Source organism: Simochromis diagramma, unplaced genomic scaffold (assembly GCF_900408965.1).
Source record: "Simochromis diagramma unplaced genomic scaffold, fSimDia1.1 OVJJ01000649.1, whole genome shotgun sequence".
In the NCBI taxonomy this organism is placed as follows: domain Eukaryota; kingdom Metazoa; phylum Chordata; class Actinopteri; order Cichliformes; family Cichlidae; genus Simochromis; species Simochromis diagramma.
Window position 1 is genome coordinate 884,250 of NW_024387444.1, and position 23,837 is coordinate 908,086.

Genomic DNA, 23,837 nt, shown 5'->3' on the forward strand with positions numbered 1-23,837 from the left:
CTCTTTAGCTGTTTCAGACGCCTTCAATCTCGTTCTGGGCAGCGGCCCCTTTTTGTGAGAGGGAGGGGAAACTGCCCGTCTGTCACTGGGAAATCCTGATCGCTACCCTCGGTCTCAGTTAGCGGGGAGTGAACTGTGATAGAGGCGCGCAGATCTTCAGAAAGGATTAAATTCAACTGAATGAAGCGCACACGAAGTTCTTCGGCAGCGACGTAAGAACCCTTTCTCGTTATTACTAAAGCCGTGTCCGATCGTGTTTCTGCCTGTGACCTTTCACGCTCCTGTGCGGTCCTCTATTTTTCCACACAGAAGTGAGGAATAACTGCTGAGTTAACTCGCCCACTTCTGACAAACTGACAGCTTTAACGTTTTTTAGTGGCATGTGTTTCCCCCTCCGTCATTTCTGTACCTGCCGCCTGATAATAAATGCCTTTTATTACTTTTCTCTTAGATTGTGATTTCTGGGCATCATCTCTAACTTTTCTCTGAGTTTCTCTTAATTTCTCACTTTTTTTCACTTGAACTTTTTATGATATGCTTGTTCCAGAACACATTTTTCTGTAAAGTGTCTAAGAATGTTATTAGGAATGGAATAGCCAAACTTTTTAAACTTGTTGTGATGCAGCTTGGCAGAAACTATGTTCCTGCTTTTGTGGCTGCTGATGGGAAGGAGGGGAGGAAACAAGCCCCTGCGCGCCTCTGTGCAAAGAAGCTTCAGTCAGGGTGTGAGTCAGACATGGATGAATAGCTGGCGAGGTGGAGTCCCTGGAGGACACGGATAGGAGTCCTGCAAGTGGAAAATAGTTTCAGATGCTCGTCTTGATCTAAATTGTTTCCAAAGAAGGGGGGGGGGGGCAAAAGTGCTCAGAGTAGGAAGAAGGGCATGAATAACAGCCCTGAGTTGCTCAGTTCCACCTGCAGATGATGATGATGATGATGATCAGTGAGCATCACTTTATTGACAGCTGAGCTTTTTCTCTGCTGCACATGTTTGGTTGCACGCTGGGCAAAGGTAGGATTATTTGAACACATTCACGTCTTTTTCCAACGCCGTGGGTGTGTATTTATGAACGATTTATTTATCCTGTTTTAAGATGATGCGACAGCTGATCACATGGAATTCATTACTTTATTGTTTTTGGAACAATCTTTTTGTGATTTTGAGATTTTGATTGGTTCTTGGTGGGCCTGCGTACTTTAACGAATCAGTCCACTGTGATATGGTAGAGGAGTTTGTTTACACCGTGACTGCGATCCTATTAACATCTGTGATTAATCTAAAGTCTTTGTAGGAGGTGTTGCAAATCAGCGAGAATCGTGTCAGTGTTGAATTCTTCTGTGCGACGGAGTGTGATGCAGGTATTAAATGCATGGCAGATTCCTATTTCACTATTTTGTCCATAGAAGTTTCTCAACAGTGTATATGTTAACATCCTGGCTCCAAATTCCACATGCTGTAACATGGATGCAAGCAGGGAATCCTTGTTTTCCATCTCACATGCAAATGACTGTGGGTGAGAAATCTGTCTCTACAACATTTAAGCCTTCAAGTGTTTCATGACCCTGCCATGAGCAATCTTACTCCCACCATAGGTTTCGTGGTGGTTACCTTTTTTCCCCGTAAGTTAAGAAAATAAAAAATTGCTAAAAAAAAGGGAAATGCACAGCATAAGTTGTTGGATTGGATTAACATTAAAAATTTTGGAGTTTTTTGGGGGAAATTTGAGTTAAATACAGTAATATCGTCATAAAGGATTCCTGTTAGGTTAACGTGAAACTGAAACCTTTGTGATGATTCTTTCAGTAATTATACTGAAGTGATAACAATGCTTTGCATAACAGACTTTCCCCAAAGCTGTTCCAAGAATCACATGAAGGTGATGGCAGGTGTATACGTGCCTTTAAATAGATGAGATGCTTCCTCTACTGATGTTTCTGCTTTACATGAATTCATTGAATCCTTTATGGTCTGTTTCCACCAGATAACAAACCTGTCGGCCAGTTTGCTCTTATTTTCAGTGGATCCTTACAAATTTGGCCACAGATTGGCTTGCTAATGATTGGTGTATTAGAATAGAATAGAATTCAACTTTATTGTCATTGCACATGTCACAAGTACAAGGCAACGAAATGCAGTTTGCATCCATCCAGAAGTGCTGGATGTATTGTACAGAAGTGCTGTAAGTATTACACTCAGACCAAACGCACAGTGCCTGCTGTGCATCTGTGGTGTTGTTTTTCACCAGGACGCTGTGTGTCTGGGGTTAGTGTATCACTGAATTAAAAGATTGTATTCATTTACTGCCTCGCTGCTCTTGTTTGGCACCGAAACAAGCAGAAGTGGAAAGCTTCACGATGATGGTCGATGGAAAAAAATAAACAGAAAACATCTGAATTTGATTATATTTCTGTTAGAGAGAAAAGAAAACAAAGCAAATTGCCTATTTTTATCTAACATCTATATTCACGACGTCTAGTGAACAGTTACATGGGCAAAATACAGAAAAGATCTCCCTGCAATATTCATTCCTCCTGCCTGGTGTGTTTCATGAATGAAAAGCAGTTGAGTGTGAGGCGGGAGAGAGGGAGGTGCTCATATCAGCGAGAGACCTTTTTTTTTTTTTTTTTAATAGAAAAATTGCATTTAGAATCTCCTTGGCTCTGCCTTTTGCAAAGACTTTTAATTGTCACTATTTATTCAGGTCACGACAAAGTCCTGACTCACAGTCCCTTTGGAGATCCAAGCACCTTAAACAGCTGTGTCTCTTTTTTCTGTCCTCAGTGAGATTCACCACAGCCAAAGCCTATGTGGTCCATGCTCTCGCGATGACCGCTACAATGTAAGTATTACGGTCTGTTGTCTAATCTTCTGTTCGTGGGGTGTTGAAAAGAGCTCGCTGCAGATGCAGAAGTAGCAACACTAGTTTTTGATTTTGTATCCACAAACTTGTAGTCTGACGATCTCAAACATAAGACCCGGGGGCCAGAATTTGGCCAGTGGACAGCTTTGAAAAATGTGAAGAAGAGAAAGAATTTTGGACAGTTTTATAATTTTTATTGCTTTTCCTACTAATAAAAAATGACTCCCATGAACATTCATACTACACCAAAGTAATTAAGTAATAGAAAACAATTAAATGACATAAAACTTCTACTGTGGAAGATTTCAGCTTTATTCAGTGGGTCCAAAGTGGAGAAAAAAGCTACCAGAACATTTCTGTAATTTTACACATTTATTTCTTTCAATTTAAGTCCAAAGAACAATACTGATAGATTAACTACAGTATGTAGAAAAACAGAGAAATTCTCTTATAATTGCATTAAAAAAACCTTCTAAGATCTTTGGAGGATTAAATGTGCTGTTAAACTTCTTTTCTCTGACAGAAATTTGAGTTTCACTGGTCCTGCCCTTGGAGATTGCACTCATATGAGTCAGAGATCCCTTTTTGCACAGTAAAAATTTCGTACCACACAGACAGACATGAACATTGGCTTATTTTATTTAATTATGTGTTTATTTGCCTTCTGAAAGCTTTGTGAGATGAACACTTTAGAAACTGTATGAGTTTTTCAGAGACTCCATAAGAAAGTGTCTTGTTGGAGCAGCTCATGGTTACATATGTTGCAACTTGGAGCAAGTTAAAGTAAATGTGAGCTACCTTCAACCTGTCCTCAGGCACCAACCTCTTGGCACTTAAATGGTATTAAGCGGTTGTGAACTGTCATTGTCTTGTGTTGTAACAGCACAGGTTTTTATGTCAGATGATTACGTCTGCAGAGAAGTTCCAGTTCTTCCAGTGCCCTTCCTGCAGAAAACTGGAATGCATTCCTTCTACTCCCACTGCTTTCCCATATCTGTTCTTGAAAAACCTTTTTAGATTGAGTGATAGTAATCAATCAGTGACTCATAAAACACTGAGTTTTGCACAACCTTACTTTGTTTTCATGCTAAATGAAAACATTTTCTTTTTTCTCTCCATCGCTCCATCTTCCTATTTCTTATTCCTGCTTTGTTTCCCTACAGGGTTCAGTCTGTAATGCTAGCAGGCCTTGTGTCTGTGTTCCTGGTCTCCTACGGTGAGTTCCACCTCCAGCACATCATCTTTGACCTCCCAGCTTGTAAGCTTAACCTCTTCTAGCCTTTAAATAGTTTTTCTCCTTTAAATAAACAGTGCTTCTCACGTGTGGTGTGCGTAGAACAAAAAAAGTTTACTTTTTTTAGTTTACTGAAAGATTAATTTAAGAAAGTGTTTATTTTAGAGAAATTATATGCTCCAAACACTTCAAAGACACACACGTCACCACGTGTCTTTTATCAATCTCGCACACTAAATTTGTACACCATCCGTGGATGTGTTTCTACTTAAGATGCACATCCACATCAGTAAGAGGCTGTAAAAATTGATTTTTTGAGATTTTGGCAGAAAGATTTTGGTCTTTTAAAGACGCTACACATATAACGGCGTATTTACACCATTGAGCCCTGCTCTCAAAAACTGACATAGATGTAACACTGTCTGTGAAGCTGGATTTAGAAAAATAAGTGCTTAAAGTTAAAGTTTTAGCTTGTTTAACGCCATCTTCTCTCATTGCGAACGTGAGGCAATGTGGTTGGTTGGTTGGTTGCAGCTAATAGACTTACATTAGCTTATGTTAGGTAACTAGTGACAGAATCGATAAAACAGATGAAAATAAGGACACTAAAATAAAAAATCAGTCTGAGGGGATAACATTTGGGCTGCAACAATGAGTTTTATGTTAAGAAACGGAGGATATACTGTCCACTTCACTGTCTGTCTCTTTAGCAATAAGTGGCTATCTGTTGCAGTGTTGCCAATTTAGCGACTTTGTCGCTATATTTAGCGAGTTTTCAGACCCCCTTAGCGACTTTTTTTCTAAAAACCGACTAGCGACAAATCTGGCGACTTTTTCTGGTGTTATTGGAGACTTATTTATGACGATTTTTTGACGTGAAAGTGCGGGTTGCTCTTAAGACACCTATGCGTCCAAACAGCAAATGAAACGCGCATGAGCAAAGCCGCCGCTCCCGCACTAACTGTAACGCAGTCAATTCTTCTTTTACTGTTATGCTGTTTTGTGAATCACAAGGTTTAAAACTACTTATAAACACACACACACACAAAGTAACTCCACCAGAGTGCCTATTTCGGGTCACTTTTGCACAGGTCCAAGCCCGGATAAAGGAGCACGGTTTGAATTGTGACATTAAAAAACAATAATTGCTAAAAGAAATTTAATTTGTAGTTCTAAATAAATTCTAAATGCATTTAACACATGCTTTACTCACTTTATGTCTCATTCCACGTTGCTATTTCTCTCTTCAACAACCTAGGTTACAATTATATTAGCATGACCAATTATGCAAATTAGGCGATGGCATCATTTAGCGACTTCTAGCAACTTTTAGGACAGCCAATAGCGATTTTCCTTACTTAGGAGTTGGCAACACTGATCTGTTGTTTGGCTAGCTACACTCAGACGGGAAAGTCCACCTGTTAGCTAATGTTTGTCAGTCTTTGAGAGCAGGGCTCAATGGTCTAAATTAGCCTTGTAGCGTTTCATGTCCTCTTTAAATCTAGATGTAATTAATTTTCTGTAGAGACATAATGTCTGGGACGCTCACATGAATGGCAGAGTTGGTTATGTAGCCTCTTACACAGAGGTCCAATTTTATCTTTATGTAATCTGATCAAATTAATACGTGTGAAGAATGGCCAAGCAAGAAGTGTGGAAGAATCATTTATGTATACAGTGCTTTTCATAAACACGAGTACAAGTAGCACACAAATCAAAAGAAATAAAATCTGTCGCTATTATCAGTAACAGAATTGTCTTTAGCAGACTTACTTGAGTCTTATCTGAGGCGCTATTATTTTTATCTTTTCAATTATTGCTCGTAATTTCTGCTTATGTCAGTTTTGAGTAAATCCTTATTTATTGCATTACGCTTACTCTTTCTTTCTAAGAAAGGCTTCTTGCTTCTCTCTCCTTTTGCCTTTGTCACTGAGACACAAACACAGACTGTCATCACATTCAGCAGATGTTCAGCATCCAACTTCCATGAAAGAGCCGTTGCTATTGCACAACATTTTAGGGAACAGAAACAGTCAAAAGAAGCAAATGTTCCAGATAGCTTTGACTTTAAGTAGACTGTCACTTTAATGAGATATAAAATAAAACGTATTTTGCCTTTGAATTAAAAAAAAAAAAAGTAAAAATTGTAATACACAGTAAAGCTCTTGTTAAAAATCTGCTCGTGTGTCATCCCCACTTAATTTTATTGTCTCCCTGTGAGCAGGTGCTCAGAGTTTGAAGCCCGAGGATGGAGCCTCTCTGCGTTCAGGTGCCGTGGACCTCCCGTGGCAAGATGAGCTGTGCTGTGAGTCACCTTCAGCCCACCTTGGTGTGGAGGGAGGCAGCGCAAATTCACCAGAAGCAAACCTCTCCCAATCAAATCTCCCACACAGTCCCGGCTGCACTTTTAAGAGCTCGAGAATTGATTCACATCATCCCCGATCCTCTGGCGGTAAGAGTTTAGCGGCAACATGTTTCATAACACATACATTAGGCCTTAATACAAAGTGTCTGTCATTGTTGTGTGTAGATACTCATCTGTGTGATCGCTGAATCACGTCCAGGTCCAAACGGGTCTGCTCAAAACGTGAATGAGATCATTTCATTTCTGTACGTTGACATACTGAAATCTAAATTATGGTCGTCAGGTTTTTGCAAAACCTCTAAAAAGTGTATTTTTTTATTTTGTGTTGATGCAGAAATTAACATCTGATGAAAAACTATTGTGTACTTATGTTGCTCCCACTTTCCTGTCAGTGTGGCTGATGAGTCAGTGTTCATAAGGTTTATCTCAATACGATTTCATGTGTTTTTATTCTTTTTTTTGCAAGGAGAAAAAATACTCAGCACATAGGAGTCATAATTATAAAATCCCCTCTCTGTGTTGTATGGATCTGAAAGTACACGGGGAATGGTGCAGAGAATTTGTTTATTTGCACTGATCTATTAGGTGCTGTGTTGTGTAAGTGCTTCCAGCTTTATGTGAATTTTAAATCTCGAGATTCTTTATGATGCCTAACAATCAGGAGTGATTCACCTTCTGTAAAACACTGGAGTTAGACGAGATCAGGTAGGTGGTTTGATCCCTGGCACCTGTCAAAGTGTCCTTGGGCAGGATATACACTCCCAAAACGAACCCTTATTTACACTGGTAAAAAAACAGAAAAACAACTGTGTATGATAAGAAGAGCGTGCTGTTTTAACGGATTAATGTAGCATAAAGTGCAAAGTAGGTGTCGAAAATTAAGAATTGGGTGCATTTTATTTACAGACACAAACAGCACGCACTTATGCCTCTTTCATTCATGTTTTTCCACTGCTTTCAGCAGCCAGACGTTTCCCACAGTGATGGAAAACTGATAAAACCGATCATTTGCCTATATATGTAAAGCCTGTACGTGCAGTAAATAGATTTGATGGTCTGTTCTATTTCTGATTGTGACATGAAAGCTAACTGTATTTCAGAACTTTTACTTGAGCAAAGAGCCCAAGGTTGTTCATGCAGCTAAGGATTTCAGTGCTAGAGAGGGTTTGTCCTTTTTACCAGGCTGGAGGAGGTCTCTCCCCAGACTGCCACTCAGTCTCAGGCTTCTTCTAAGAATATTAAACCAGGCTGTTTTCTTAGAAGCCTTCATTTGGAGGTCTGCCAACAGTCTCCTAACATGCAAATGTAATTTCGTTTCAGGCACCTGTTTGGACATCCTCTGCAGAATTGATGGAAACTGGCAAAATTTAATCTGCGATCTTCGGTCTCGTGGTCAGCCATCCGACAGTCTTATGGCAGTCAGCTTACGGCGGCAGTTGTGAGTGTGAAGCGGCTCTCGTTAATGGCTTCATGTGCGTTTTGCCTGTTGAGAGTGTGTGAATGAGTGATTGTGTGTGCCTTTGTGTGTTTTAGTCTGATTGGCGATGTCTCAACTGCTCACTGGGGGGTTAAGTGTTTATCTCACTGGCTCCAGGCTTGTACTGTGGTAGGCTAATGCGATTAGGTTAGCACTGACCTAACAGGCACTTGAGAATTTTACTCAATGGTTTCCCCCTCAAGTCTGATTTATTAGCTGTTTTGACATTTTTTTGAGCACTTAAAGTACTTTTTCTCCAAGTCAACAAAGATATAAGAAAATGTAACAAAAGATATAACACAACAGTGAATTGAATAGTGAAATGTCACTCAAATGCACCACGCTGAAACATGATAATCTAACATACCAAGAAATGCCAGAACTTTCTGACTGAACTGTTTTACCGTCTGTTTACAGATTTCAGCAAGATGGTGACTATCCCGCATCTGAAAATCCCGTTGTTTGTGAGGCGCAGGATTCCTTCATGTGCTCACTCACTCTTGACCCAACAACAAGCTTTGTCGCCATGGTAACTGTCAGCATCTTTGATGCCGTGGCTCCACCAGTTCTGCTCAGAGTTCCTGCCCGACCTGGTGAGAAAGCCATGATTCATAGCGGGAGTCACACTAATTAAAGTAATAATTTCAGCTAATAAGTTTACCTTGTAAGACGGTGACATCCAGGTATTTGGTCATTTTTCTGGTGTTTTATATGTGTGACCACACTGTTTTAAGTGTATTACGGTTACCAATCAAAGACGCAAGTTCCCAAACAGTCTTCTTTTTTTCCACACATGAAAGGTCCTAAGAATACATTTAGTCTATGTATGACGGTAATGCCGAACCTCTCATTGGTTAATTCTCCATTCTGACGTCCAACCTTAACATGATGGACAGATAAGGAGAAAGACCTTTCTATAGCTGCACCGTGACCGGAATACAGCTAAAAGCGTGTGTGTGCAGCCGAGCTGTGAGATCTCCGCAGTAACAGACAAGCACTTTGCATGCTGAGTTTGTTCAACCAGACCGCTTAGATGAAACAGCACGGAGCAGACAAGAAACCGAGTAGTGACAGTCAGGCTTTTGCTGTCTTTTCACTGCACCGCTGCAGTTTTATCCTTTTGGTTCATTTAATTGAACTTCAGTGATCTTGAAACCAAACTTGTATTATTCATGTCTTGTAAAAATAGAGCCCCCTTAATGAGGTGTCGATTTTACATTTTCTCAGCCAAAACTCTAGGTTTGAGGGTCTCCATTTGGCGTATATGTATTTACAATGTGTTATATGTTGTTTGCATCATGTAAATGGCTAAAGTGGCTGTTGCCTTTTTGTGTTTTCTCTGTATTCTTGGAAAAAGAAAACACTTTGTGGATTCAGTTTATTCAGACTCAACTGAGTTATAAGAAGCACCAGGAACTGGCACTCGAGGCTATTTCCTGTTACCTGCACTGTGTGAACTGTCATTAAGCAATGGTGCTGCAGTTGTTGTCATATTAGGGAGGGCGTAACTCTTTCCTGATCTCGATTTATGTACATGTGCAAATTAGGCTTTGTGATGAGGAGTAGAAGCACTTCATGTTCCTAATGGCGGAGTAGTGTGGGAGCAGAACGATTTGGCTGTTACTCATAATGTTTATTGATCTCTTCTTGCCCCGTGGGCATTTTTGTGGTTTTATGAGACTTAATTATCTCAGGTTGTTTGTGTCATTGTTGAACATGTGAAACGGGGCTTTGTTATCAGGCCTGCTCCACCTGTCTGATGTTTGTCTGGGTCCACGCCGCTGAGAAACCCGCCTGAAACAAGCAGCTTTTTGTACAGTAGTGTACGTTATGTGATTTATAGATTATTAGCAGCATGCTTTGATGACATTTTACTGTTAGACTAAAGTGTAAAGTGAACTTGCCTTTTATGCCTGGTTGAGAAAGTAAATTGCATTCAGCTTCATTTATTTAATTTTAATATTTCAGTATTGGAGCTATCATTAGATTTGCATGGCTCTAGTGGCATACTGTCAGAGTGACAGTAAATAACAAACAGTACCAGAAGGAGGCTTTTGGCCTTGTTTTCTTTTTATGGGCCATGAGCTAAATCAGGTTGTCTGGTTATAACCTGTGATGATGCACTCTGACAGCACTGCAGAGTAGTTTTATGAATTTGTCAGATGTGCTGTATATTGATGGTGTTGTGAAGCTTACGTTGCTGTAATCTTTTTCTCCAGAGAAACCTAGTCCTCCAGGCAACCTGTCACACACTCAGACCATCGAGGCAGAGCTGATCGTGCTCTGGGATGACCCGGCCGACTTTGACGCTGGTCCACTGAGATATGAAGTCCGATACTCCTCTGGCACCACTCACCCGGCCTGGCAGGTAAATACTAACTATTTATACTTAGAAGATTATATAAGAGGTAGAGAGTTCTACTAAGAATTTGCCGTCAATTAACAGGATTTCCTGTTTTTTTTCTTCATACCTTTGCATGTAAAATGTCAGCTAATATTTGAAGCCTGGTTGTTCACCACAAGTCCCCCAGGTTAATCTACTGAGTGTTTTTGCTTGGATCATATCGGCTTTAAAAAAAATTCTTGATTCATAGTGATTGTTAGAAATCACATATAAATGGTAAAAATAAAATGGCCTGTATTTGTATAGCACTTTTCTAGTCCCTAAGGACCCCAAAGCGCTTTACACAACCTGTCATCCACCCATTCACACACTGGTGATGGCAGCTACATTGTAGCCACAGCTGCCCTGGGGCGCACTGACAGAGGCGAGGCTGCCGGACACTGGCGCCACCGGGCCCTCTGACCACCACAAGTAGGCAATGGGTGAAGTGTCTTGCCCAAGGACACAACGACCGAGACTGTCCAATGACTTTCCCTCTCTGCTTTGGGCACTCTGCCAAGCTAAGATTTCACAATCTGCTTGAGTAACATCAGTGTACTCTTAGGCATGTTTTTTTTCCTGCTTCATTTCACAATTAAAATAGATTCTTCATCAAATGCATCATGCTTCATAACGATAATAATCAGCTGCTGCATGTAGAAACAGTCCAGTTCCAGTTAAGAGGACTCTAAACAAAAGCAGCAGCCATGCTGTGACGATGGATTTGACTTAGTCATCACTCCAAATGGACAACACCCAGCAGTCTGTGGGTACATGTGTGCATGTTCTTCAGTATTCCTTATCTGTCTCCAGGTGGTGTCTGCGCCTGGAGAGCCCAGAGTGTCTTTGGATCTGAAGCCCAAACTAAACTACACCGTTCAGGTCCGCTGCTCCGGCCCGGAAGAGCCTCCACTGTGGAGTGAATGGAGTGAACCTCACCACATCCGCCTGGATAGTAAGAGCTGCTTCCTCACAGCAGAACCTTAGGAGATGATTCATGGGACCAGCTTCTTATCTCTCTAGAATTGTTTGAAAATCACATATAGTCACTGTATTCATCAGTTGATCCGGTACTCCATTTCATATAAGAACATATAAGAAGGAAGTGTAAGAAGTTAGTAAGTGTAAGATTTATCAGTGAGTAAAGAATAATATAAGTATAAAATTATCTTTTTTTGCAGTGAGCCTAACATTTTAAACCTGTTCTGGTGGCTGTGGGTCAACTCGCATTTCTCTGAGAGGCTCATTCAGATAGGGTCAAGCACTGAGCGCAGTTATGTCCAATCCAAGCTCATTAGACTGAGTCACTGAAAAACTCATATGAGTATTTCATCAGAGGTCATTCTCCAGGTTAATGATCAGCATTAAGAGCTCATAAAAGGGATTATTTACTGTATAGTCTTTTTATTTGATCACCTGTAACAAAAACAAGAAAAACTAAAAATTAAGTTTTAATTTATTAGGCAAAATAAAAAACTGAACATATCAGATATCCTAATCAAATAAAGTTAATAGTGCACTTTACAGTTTTTGGACAGCAACAATAATTATATTTCAACATAAAAAATATTGATTTAGGTAAATACAAGTGTTAACATGGGATTGCTTTGGTAAAAACACTGAGTGTTGGTCTAATAAATCTGTCAAGCACTGTCTGTATTAGTGCATGCAAAACATTTTTTTAAGTTATTCAACTCAAATCACAACAACAGTTGCATCAAGGTGCTGTATGTTGTAGGTAAAGACTCTACAGTAATATGAATTATGAAACTGAAAGTTGAAAAACAAGAGCAAGAACTGAGACATAACAATTGTTTGCATGAACTAAAATCAGAAACCTTGTTCATGTCAGCTGATCAGTGACTCATACTAAACTTGGGCTAATTGATTCCAAAAGCTTTACACAGCACAAGTGACGGCGTCTTGTTGTATTGTCACAGCAGACATATTTGTGATGTTTTTCCTAGATAATAGATACTGTTACCCAAAGACTGCCCATGTACTGTGTGTCAGTGGTACAGTAGTGTGTGTCATGGGGTTAAAAGTTTGTGAGACTCAGCAGCTCTGAGTAATCCCGCTAAAACGAGCCACACAGTCGTCCTTGTAAAACAGCAGTAATTTCGATGATGTGAGGTGTCTTGGCTTGAAGGGTGACTCAGAAACTTCTGGCTAAAACGATGCCAGAACAGAAGAACACGCCGCAGACGTCCTGCTGAAGCATTCACAAAAGTTCCATTTTGAGTGAGTCAGTGCTCCTCACAGAAGTTTCAGGTGGCTGTGTGACAGGAGTCTGATAACTCCCCTCTCGTTCTTTTAATGGCAAACTTTGACAAAGTTTTCATAATTCCATAGAAAGGTTTGTTTTTTCTTTTGTAAAGGTCTACGTGGCAACTGTGGGTGAATGAGAATGAGTCATGTGTTTGATTTGTTTGAGGGTCTTTGTTTTTGTCATCTGAGTGACATCCATTTGGCTTTGTGTCTTTTGTAAAAGGCTTTTCAAAGTATAAAAAGTTAAAAATGAGATTTCTTCTTTGAAGCAGCAAACGTAACATAAAATGACGTGTTTTTTTTTTTTTCTTTCCTGCGTGCAGCGGTGAGCTACATCCCCAAGAAAGTGGTGGCTAGACCCGGGGAGAACGTAACAGTATACTGTGTATTCAACGACCACAGAATGAATGCCAGCATGGCCGTGTGGAAGCTCAACTTCCAACCGCTGCCTCCACCCACCCTGTACCACCCAGTCAACCAGTGGGTAAGAAGTACAAAAAAACCCCTCTCCCTGCAGAGGTTTTTGTGATGCTCGGGACATTTCTGTGGGCCTATTTTTAAAAGAAATACAGCCTCCAGTACAGTAAATATTTTTGTTGACCCAAACCAGGTGAGCAAGATCACATTGCATCCTTCAGAGAATCAAATGTATGACCTCCTGAGGTGTACCGAAGAGTGGAGCATCCCTTACAGCCAGATCTATGTGGAAGGTGAGCTTTGTTGGACCAGTAAAAACAAGTCTAAGTGTTATCCAATGTATTTCTCTTCTCTATTTTTATAGCGAAAGTGAGTTTCTGATGTTTTAAAGTTGCTTGAAATCCATGTCCCTTCAGTGTTCATTTGACAAAGCAGAGCGGCGACATGTGAAAGCACAACAGCGTGAACCAGAATAACCTCAGTGTGCAGGGGCTAGCTCAGGTGATGTGTTTGTGACTGTCACCCAAATTAAATTTGTTTTTCTTTGTGTGTTTCAGGAGCTGACATTGATATAAAGTGTGTAACCAACGGGGACATTGACGACATGGACTGCAGTTGGACTCACAAACAGCCGGATAAGCTCAGATTTCAATCCAAGTAAAGCACCTTTTCCAATCCAGTTGATATTTCCGGAGTGTTTATGTTTCTTAAAAGATGCTGCATTGTTCATAAAACTTTTGTGTGATGAAAAGCTGGAAGTTACTATACACACACACACACACACACACACACACACACACACACACACACACACACACACACACACACACACACACACACACACACAGTGTACCAGGACACCAGGTTCGCTGAACACACCCTCGACCTGTGTGTTTAGCACTAGAGAAGCAATATCAGGAAGTTTATTTCAACAGTGCACTGTAAGTGTGAGTCGTTAGTATTATACAATACAATAGACTACAATAGTAAGTCTCTTTTCTTTAAAACCAGTGTGGCCTGACACAATTATGCAAGCTTGTTCTAACTGACTGATGTACTGCAGATGTAAGTTTAAAGATGACGAGAACATCTTATTTCATATTTCAGATCAGATTGTTTTGCTCAGACTTCAACTATTCTAGTTGTCACCAGTTCTTTAGTCTTGGTAAAGTTGTGTTTAATATTTTAATCTTTTTTTTTCCTTGAAGTAACAAATCTATGACATCACATTGGTGCATTACTGGTCCTGGAGAGACATTCGTTATGATGTGCAAGAACAGTACAAGCACAGGCAAATCAGCTCATGTGGAGACAAAAAAAGAACACGACTTCATCTGTTTCTTTTTGTTTTTAATGTCAGGTGGGCCGACCTGCCATGTGACGAGATGGAGGAGAGGGAGAGAGCGGGTGAGAATCTGGGGGAGATGAGTCCTGCCTGCATGGAGGGCAGGCAGAAAACCTGCACCATCCACCCTCTGAGGATGAACTGCTATAAACTCTGGCTGGAGTTGCCATCGCAACTGGGTCCCATCAGGTCCAAACCGGTCTACCTGTCACCTGTAGATCACGGTGAGAAAGAAGGATTCATTTTAATTAAAGAGCTCCAGGCTTATTAGATGTTCTTCAGCAGCACCGTTACTCCAGGTTTACCACAAAGAAACTGAACTTCTGTCTTTCCTGCAGTGAAGCCTCACGCACCCACTAATGTGAAGGCAGTGAGCCACAGCAGTGGGGTCCTGGAGGTGACTTGGCAGGCTCCGCCTTTGCCAGTCGATGGTCTCCAGTGTCAGTTTCAGTACTACTCGCCATCCACCGTGAGCCCCCAGCCAAAGTGGAAGGTGAGCTTATCGCACAGTTTAGCAACCACACGCTGTGACTGAATGCTTGGTGTGGTGGGTTCACAAATCAATTATTCAAAAAAGCCTCTAAAGTTTGGAATGAATGATATTTCTATAATGATATGATACTGGATGATTGTCAGAACTCTACTACTGTTAGCTTCCTGTGAAACACCCAGAATAAAATATGCCAAATGAAATATTTCTTTAAATGATACAGGATGCTCTGATATAACCTCAGCTTGTGTGTCTCTTATGAGATCAAACTGCAGTCCTCTGACTGAAAAATTCTCCTGGATTTGGACAAACGCTCTCATTTGTGTTCTCATCTCAAAATTTGCTCGAAATACCAAAAATATAAAGAAATCATTTTCTGTCTTTTCATAAAATAAGGAGGCTAGACAGAGTGAGCAGATGTGTACTGCACAGAGCGAACATTTTCCATTAGGAATGCGTGTTGTTTCTTTAATGAGCTCCAAAAATGTCCGCAGCTTCAGGATCCTGTGCGGGTTCTGTGGGCAGAGGTCGCCGTGCCAGATATGTGCCGCGTATACGTGGTTCAAGTGCGCTGCAAGCACACCAACGGCACCGGCTACTGGAGCGACTGGAGCGAGTCTGTCTACTCCACTCCGCAAAACAGCAGAGGTAAAACATGTTACCGAAACAGCAGCGGTGGCAGCCTTGACTTCTGATATGAATGTTCGTTTCCAGTCGCATCTGACTATGTGATTTCTACTCTAATGGACATGGCGCACACAAATGCCATCTCCTAGCAGAGAAATACAAAAGTAAAGGCTGCGAGTGGATGTAATGTTTGCTAATTGATCTCCTCAGCTCCTGAACGTGGCCCTGATTTCTGGAGAATCCGTCAAGATGATCCACACGGAAACCAGTCTAACATCATGCTGCTGTTTGAGGTACATACATTACAGTATTCAGCTTTTTTATTAAGAGTTAGTTGCAGTGATATTCTTCTTGTCTGCAGGTCCCTCTAAAAACACAAAAAGACGCTAAACGAGTATTTTCTCTGTGGCTAAACCTGATTTTTATTTATTTTTATTCCTCTGTGGGGTGAAGCTTACTATTTGATCAAATGCTATAAGAAAACACTTCAATAAACCACACTATTCCCTATTAGGTTATTTATTAGTATCGGGAGAAATCTCTGTGCCTGATTGACAAGGGTGATAATCACTTATTGGATGCCTGTGGTCTTTGGGTATCAGTATCCAATAATGAGGAAGAAGCCATATGAACATGACCCAGAAATGTTGCTGTCTGCATTGAGGCAAAGTGGAAACTGTTCTGCGGTCAGACAAAAGTCAAATTTAATATATATTGACGTGAAGGAATATAATACAATCTGGCGCTTGAAGTTACTTTTTCTGTTAGGGAGGATTTGTTTGCTGTTGAGGTCAATGTTAAAATAAGCCAAAAATGATTTCATATGAAGGCACTACGAGCAGAGAGTACAAACGTGCTGAGATTGGCTCTGTTAGTTCAGTGAGATAGTCAAAAACGAATGTGAACACTTATGTCTGCATTTTTATTTTGTTAAATACAAACAAAATGATAGCAGAAGTGCTGCCACGTGTCCGGATACAAAGAGAGGACCAATGTGTTTATTTGGTTATTTAATAAAAGGCTTCAGTTCAAATCTGCCTTCGCATTTGCAGTTTTGTCGTGTTATACAATTTTTGAAATGAACAAGCAACAACAAACAAACCACTACATTTTCAGAAATATTTGTGGGCGTTTTCTTGTTGGGGTTTTTTGTACTGCTTAAGTGGTCCTCACATGAGATGACAGTGCCAGCAGAGGCCCACAGCTCATTTAAGTTTGAGACCCCTGCTATAGACTGTCAGCAGCTCTATCAGACAGGAACTGGGACATTCCTCTCCCAAAGTCAAGCAGCTGGTCTCCCAGAAGTTCCCAGATATGCATAGTGTTGGTAAAATAACTACACGTGTTAACCATCTTTTGTATGATGCAAAGCTATTCAAGGCCACTATTTAGAATATTCTTATGAATAAAGTTCAGTAGGAACTACTAAGCTTTGGCCATATTAACCCTTGTTTTCAATGCTTAAATGTTCTCAATTTGTTTTGTAGAATTTCCCACCTTCTGGGAATTCCTATTGTGTGGATGGATTTATAGTCCAGCGTCAGTCCTCAAACGGATCTGTGCTGAGGGAGAAGATCAAGCTGACGTCCTCCTACAGCTTCGAGTGGAACCAGGAGCTCCAGACTCTGACTGTGGAAGCCTACAATAGTTTGGGGAACTCCACAGACAACATAAACATGACACTGGAGAGACAGCCTAAAGGTGAGTGAGTGGGAATATAACAGGGCGTGTGACCAGTCACACACTCAGTGAATTTATTCTATTAGGCGATGTTCTTGTCACTCCAGCCTGAGGCTGTTCTTAATCAATCATTCAATAATATCCCTCATCATCCTTATTATATTAGTATTCTAAAAGAAACTCAGTGTGATCATGCTGGAGGCTGTCAAGTTTTAGATAAAGAATAAAATAAATCACATAAGCCATATATTGATATAATATCTTTAAATCAATCCAGGATTTCATCAAGAGACAGGCAGTTTTAACAATCTCAGGCTTCACGTTCCTCTGAAAATATAAACCTTAGCTGAGATTAAAAGTGTTCTTGAACACTGAAAAATGTACAGGCTCACAAAAGCAAGGGCAAGATTCTTAGCAAACAGTCCATGAACCTTTCATCAGTTCTTACAGATTTATGGACACTCAAACGTGCACAGACACAGGTGCAGATTTACAGGAAAGAAAAGAACAAGGTGGTCAGTGGTGTCCATTCATGGCAAAATACTTACTGGAAACATCATTTTTGCCAGCGCTTTAATAATCACCAAGGCTTGTATGTTGAGATTTTCACAAGCCCAAGATGAACTCATGTTTCTGTATGTGTTTATTTGCCAGTGTGCTTCTGCCCCAGCCTCATAACACATGCTCGAAATATTTGGCCTTAAAGCAGAGGCCAAAAACATCCATTTAGTTTAAGACTACATCTAAAATAATTATCTCTGGGAGCTCATAAGAGCCATGATAGATGCCCAACATCCATTAGTTCTGGTGCAGTGAGTGCTAAGAGTAATCGGAACATAGGAAACAAGGCTGATGTCTAGTGTGTGTGTGTGTGTGTGCGTGCGTGCGTGCGCGCGCGCGTGTTTGTGTAACATTTTTCTCTTCCTTTAATCATGATTCAGAGAATAACTGTCAGAATAAATTAATTGTCCATAAAGCTGGACTGTTTTCATGATTTGATTATTAGAGAAGAGTTTTATTAGCAGCAACCTGAAGACGAGAGCACAGCAAATTTGTGGTAAATCATTGAGCACCTGACTTAGAAATCTTCTTTGGTGGAGTTCCACACAGAGCAAAAGGACTAACAAGCATCAAGTGGATATGCATTTGTATTTCCACGCCAGTTTTTTTCTGCCCACAAACTTGAATTAAACAGGTTTTACTGGGAAAATTCTTTAAATTTATAAGTGCTTTCACTTTATTCTGGTTGCAGTGAGTTACAGCAGCATAATCAAGCTGGCATAACAAATCTCACACTGAATAAGAACTGTCGAAAACTCTCTAGCAATTAAAAAGTCAAGTCGTGTAGGTTAGGACGACTTAAATTTGCACACAGCAAAAAAGGAAGATCAGTGGTTCCCACATTTCAGCTCCGAGATTATTCCACAAAACACTTTTCCAAAAGGTGGAAAGGCGCTTAATTGAATTGGTCTTTGCTGAAAAAACATACATCTAATTTTAGTTTGCTTGTATGTTTGGTGTAATTGGACGTGAAATGAATTTTATTTGTTGTTTTTCTTCTTTTTTTGGTGGCTGATTTTTGAAAGCATTGTAAATACGTTTCCCTGCAGGAACAATTAAATGACCCATCGACCACTTTGAAATTAAGAGACTCTTTTCTGTCAGTTATGCTGTTTCACTTTCCTCTATCATTAAAAAATCTCTGTAAAATATTCAAATTCAAATATTCAGATTCAGATTCTGGGGGTAACTAAAATTGCTTTGGCTCAGTTTTTCACAGCTGTTTGCAAGAGTCTTTTTTTCTTTTAACGTTTAATGTGTAGTGAGATTAGTGCACATTCGTGCTCCTGTCAGCAGCAACTTTAAATAAATAGTCATGATTACACACGTGCACGCGCTAGCATCACTGTCCTGAATGCTCCTTAAGCTGGTAGCTGAAGCTCAGTGAGCGTTATTCAGCCTTCGATGTTGACAGATGAGAGAAAAGAAAAGAAAAGCAAAGAAAAGCCACTGTGAATGTCGAGGTCATCTGACCCTGGATGAATTCAGTTGTTTCTTTCTGCACTGCAGGCCGCTGCGTGCGTTCATTCCACGTGTTGCTTATCAACAGCACATGTGTGTCACTGTCATGGAGCCTGTTGGAGAACAGCTTGGTGCCTCTGTTCATGGTGGTCGAGTGGTTGCCACACAAGCAGCAGGACTCTGGGCCAAGAGCAGAGACGTGGGCCAGACTGCACTACACTGATTACCCCGTCTATCTGAGAGGTAGTACATTCTCTTCTTTGTTAGTTACACTGTTATTTCAGAGTCTGGTTATGTTAAGGTAAACTAAGCTGTAACAATTTACATTTATCCCATCAGGTGATTTTTTTGCCTCAGAGGAGTACGGCTTTTTCTTGTACCCTGTGTTTGCTGAGGGAGAAGGGGAGCCGATTTACACTTTAGGTATGCTCACTGCGCACGGGTTGTTTCATCTGCAGCACTAAAGGATGACAAAATGCCTCTTGTTGTTCTAGCAGTTAAAGCTCTCATGTGTGTTACAGCCACCAGAGGAGATCCTGAGGCCTACATGATGCTGATGATCATCTCCTTTCTTTTCATCATCCTGTTTGTCACCCTGGTTCTCTCCCAAAACCAGTAAGAGCTATTCCAGAAAAATGTATTTACAAACTGACACAAATGTGTAAGAGGGTAAAGTGATAAAACATTCAGACTTTTTGCAAAAAAACCTCTCTGGCCATTTTTCAGTGATGTGACTCAGGAACAGGAGAGACTGTGACACTAATCTTTAGCGCTCACCAATCAAAAGTCGTCAATTAGTAAATTACATTTGTCTGGACAGGCCTGGATGTACTGTAAACTGTAGCTTGCCTGGTTTGTGGAGGTACACAGCCAGAACATGATAATTCTAGGGTTCACCGTTTGATCTTGTAAAACTAACCCTGAATATGCACGGTTAGTTTTTTTTTTATCCGAACAGACACCTGTAAGAAATGATATATGATAGTAATTTCTATGGTGCAGTCTAATTAAGGGCACAGAGACACTGACCATGAAAAATTAGTGGTGTGACATTTAACAGGTCACCAGGGTGTAATTACGCTTGATGTTGGCTGATAAAAGGTGGAAAAATTAGAGCCGAGAGAGGAAGGGGAAAGGAGCGTTTAGGCATCAAATGTCTAACATGAATATCTGCTACATTTCCAGGATGAAAAAGTTTGTATGGAAGGATGTTCCCAACCCAAGGAAGTGTTCATGGGCTAAAGGAATAGACTTCAAAAAGGTATAAAAGTACACTGTGAATGTCATTGTTGACTCATCCGTTTACTAACCCTAAAATCTTAACATCTAGGTCATACTAGCCCTAAAGAACAACATCATGTGAAAGAAGCTAATTTGCACTGTTTTCAAATAAAAATTGAAACACTGATCAAAATTCTCTATCTGCATGCTGGAAAATGACTAAGGTAGCTTAGTGTAAGTCGGAGAAAGTCTGACTCTGACAGATGCTGTTACCTGCCAACACGATCGCTTATTAACATGATCTTATTTTCTTAAAGAGCGAGTGGAACCTCACATATACCTTTTGTTAAATTACAAGTGTTTTACAAGTGTTACAATTACAAGTGATTGTTTTTAACTTTAGATTTTGTGTCAATTAAAAAGAGACCAGAGATATCTCAGCCAAAAAAGAATTATTCAAAAAAGTGCCGCACAAAGGTTGGAGGTTAATCGAGAAAATCACTCTGCAGAGGCACAAGGAAACAGCCAGGTGAACAGTAGGATGGGGTAAGGAATTCAGGTTGGCAAACGTGACAAAAACTGGCAAAAGTGAGGCAACAAAGGGGAAGACAGGACTATATGTGCACACACATGCAAAGGTGATTTGTGATTAGACACAGGCAGGGACGAGATACAAGCAGAACTAATGAAGATGTGGCAGAAAATCGCAAAGGAGACAAAAACAAAGACAGGAAGTAAATACAAAAAGAGACACATGAGACAGGAAACCATCAAAGTAAACAGGCAGTAGTCAAAAGACACAAAACACTGATAACGGGGACAGGAAACACTTGAAAACGATCATAATAACAGAAAGATGGAGAGAAAGGAAATGAAGGAAATAAAAAAAGACGAGAAAGCAGAAACTAAAAACAATAAAATACCAGGAAAAGGAGCAAGAGCACTGAAATGAATTGATTTAAAAACACTTACCATGCAAGTTCTTCAGTAGTTCCTGTCTATCTTGATAAATAAAGAGGCAGAAGCATGATGAGTTTATAGCTACCTGTGGACAACATGTTTGTCATGCATGTTTGTCGCCATCTGTAGGTTATTAATGCTTGTTAGCGGTTTGCTACCCTCAGGGATCAGTACAGCAAGAAAATATGCATTTAGTCTCTTCTTAACGGTCTTTTCCATCATAAGTGGATTCTCTGCAGTGTTTTCTCGTGGCCATATGCTTCATTATTCATCAGCTCTGAAACTTTCTCCAGGTGGACACCTTTGACTATCTGTTCCGACCACAGGAAGGTCTGCCGGTCTGGCCGCTGCTCATGCCCTCTGAGAACATCTCCCAGGTCATTATAGTGGACAAAGTTCTGACTACGGCCCTGATCCAAAACCCACTTCCAGACCCTGCAGATGCCTTAGCTGGCTCCCATTCGCCTGGGTTTGACCTGAATGTCGATCAGTTCATGGAGAATGAGACTCTCCCTGTTGAGGGTCCTTCTTCAGCTGTTCTGGATATGTTAACTACTTCAAGACCAAGAGCAGATGATCTGCAGCCAGCTGATCCCTCAGTGGACCAACATCCAGGTAGCACCGACAACTCTGGGCAGTCTTCAGTCACCTACACCGCTGTTCTGGTCTCCAATCCCAGTCAGGACCAGCAGCCCCCCATTCATCTGCCTTACAAGGATGGTAGTGGTAACAGCTCCAGCGATGAGGGAAATTTCTCTGCCAACAACTCTGACATTTCGGGATCTTTTCCCGGTGGCCTCTGGGAGCTGGAAAGCTGTCGTGGTTTGGAGATGGATGACCCGAGGCGCTCCTGCTCGAACAACTCTGTGGAGGAGCTTTCTCAAACATCAGATCAAGAAGACGAGCATGACGTGAGACGGGAGAAGGACTTGTATTATCTAGGAATGGACTACCCAGCAGAGGATGAGGAGAGTGAGAAAGACGACGAGCAGAGTGAAGACGAAGAAGCCGAAGTGGAGCTGCTTAAAAGTACTCCTTTGAACAGAGGGCACTGTTCCGTGGAGTTGCATCCTTTGCTCAGTCAAGATAACCCGAGCGAGCCCGGGATCCTGCCGTCACCGTCGACGTGTGGCTTCGCCATGCCATACCTGCCTCAGTTCAGAACTGCTACGTGCACAGTGCAACACACACAACTTGAACCCAGCTGTGATTAACGTGTGCACCATTAAATCCATAATGTCACGCATCAGCGTTTGCCAAAGCTGATTTGCATCTGTTCCTTTGGGCATAATGAGGTGTGAGGCCAGAAAAAGTGAAAAAAAAAAAAGAATTACCTCAAACTTTGTATGATTGCAAGTTGATGTTCATCAATGCTGCTATTGTGTGCTGTTGGAAAAGACATCAGGAGGGCACAAGCCTCAGGAGAAGGCATTTCTTTTTTTCTTTGTTGGGCATTAAAACCCAGATTTTACTGTGTCATACTGCAACTGTGCCGTATCTGTGGCTGATGTTAAAAAAAGTAGAGCTACAGGCAAGGCTGCGCAAGCAGCATACCAGTCTTTGAGAAGAAAGGAAAAAAGAGGTCTTACAATAGGCGTATAACTGATTACGCACACGTGGTCATACCATACATGCTCAGAATCAAAGGGTGCTCTTTGTGCCTACGTTTGCACTCGCCATATTACAGAAAACCGTTCTTTTCATTCTCACTACTGATTCCTTTTTGCTACATTCACAGAAAGATTAAAGAGTTTCACAGAGAATGGAAAAAAAAAAACAAGGAAGCGAGAGAGAAAAAAGGCTCATCATCTGCATATTTTCAGCTTTCTTGGCACACATTTGAGTGTAAAGTAAAAGCAACGCTTGGATGTTGCTTCAAAGCTATTGGTGTGACTAAATGAGAACAGCTGAAGGTGGTGAATTACTGCAGGCAATGCTTTTGGACACTTCATGTACTGCAGTGCAGCTTTTGTAACAACATCTGCATGGACTATCTCAGCCATCAAACCATCAAGCCTTTTTGCACTTTGTGCTTTAATGTGTTTAAGAGTTTGTTCCAGTATGTGAGAAACGTGGCGTCTATTTTTGTGCTATAGTTTTGCTTGGCAACTTAACTGGACAGCTTCTTTACTCTGTAAGAAAATGAAAAAGATTAAAGAAGGAGAATCCTGAGGATGTTTAAATTGAAAAGTAATGAAAATATAAAAATATGGTTGACAGAAATTGTTGTTCTAAATGGAGAATGTTGTCTATTTTTCATGGTGAAATAAAGTATTTATTGTAAGTGTGTTTTTTGTATCACAGGGACTGTTATAAGGTTCACACTGCATGGAAATACAGATACAAAAATAAACTTTTCTTATCAATACGCAACACGCTAACACTGAACTGCAGTAATAGTCTGCCACCTTGTGGCTGGAACCAGTAAATACATTAAAATTTCATCAGGCTAAGGTTTGTGTGTCACTTCAGTCAAATATATAGGTA

At 40.7% G+C, this 23,837-nt stretch overlaps 1 protein-coding gene across 4 annotated transcripts; it reads left to right on the forward strand.

The window, feature by feature from the left end:
* On the forward strand, positions 1 to 23,634 carry lepr (leptin receptor). 4 transcript variants are annotated; one of them, XM_040013566.1, is made up of 22 exons: positions 972 to 1,012; positions 1,293 to 1,359; positions 2,783 to 2,840; positions 4,025 to 4,119; positions 6,320 to 6,547; positions 7,781 to 7,898; positions 8,355 to 8,530; positions 10,157 to 10,305; positions 11,134 to 11,275; positions 12,912 to 13,072; positions 13,199 to 13,298; positions 13,563 to 13,662; positions 14,366 to 14,574; positions 14,689 to 14,843; positions 15,335 to 15,488; positions 15,678 to 15,760; positions 16,955 to 17,168; positions 19,218 to 19,412; positions 19,509 to 19,592; positions 19,691 to 19,784; positions 20,355 to 20,430; positions 21,644 to 23,634. In XM_040013566.1, exons 3-22 carry the CDS (start codon positions 2,827 to 2,829, stop codon positions 22,562 to 22,564), a joined length of 3,468 nt encoding a protein of 1,155 aa, XP_039869500.1. In that variant the 5' UTR covers positions 972 to 1,012; positions 1,293 to 1,359; positions 2,783 to 2,826; the 3' UTR covers positions 22,565 to 23,634. The 4 variants fall into 4 exon arrangements, with proteins under 4 accessions (XP_039869499.1, XP_039869497.1, XP_039869498.1 ...); XM_040013565.1 differs by lacking the exons at positions 972 to 1,012; positions 1,293 to 1,359 and adding an exon at positions 1 to 212; XM_040013563.1 differs by lacking the exon at positions 1,293 to 1,359 and having other exon boundaries at positions 226 to 1,012.
* Positions 23,635 to 23,837: the final 203 nt, after the last annotated feature.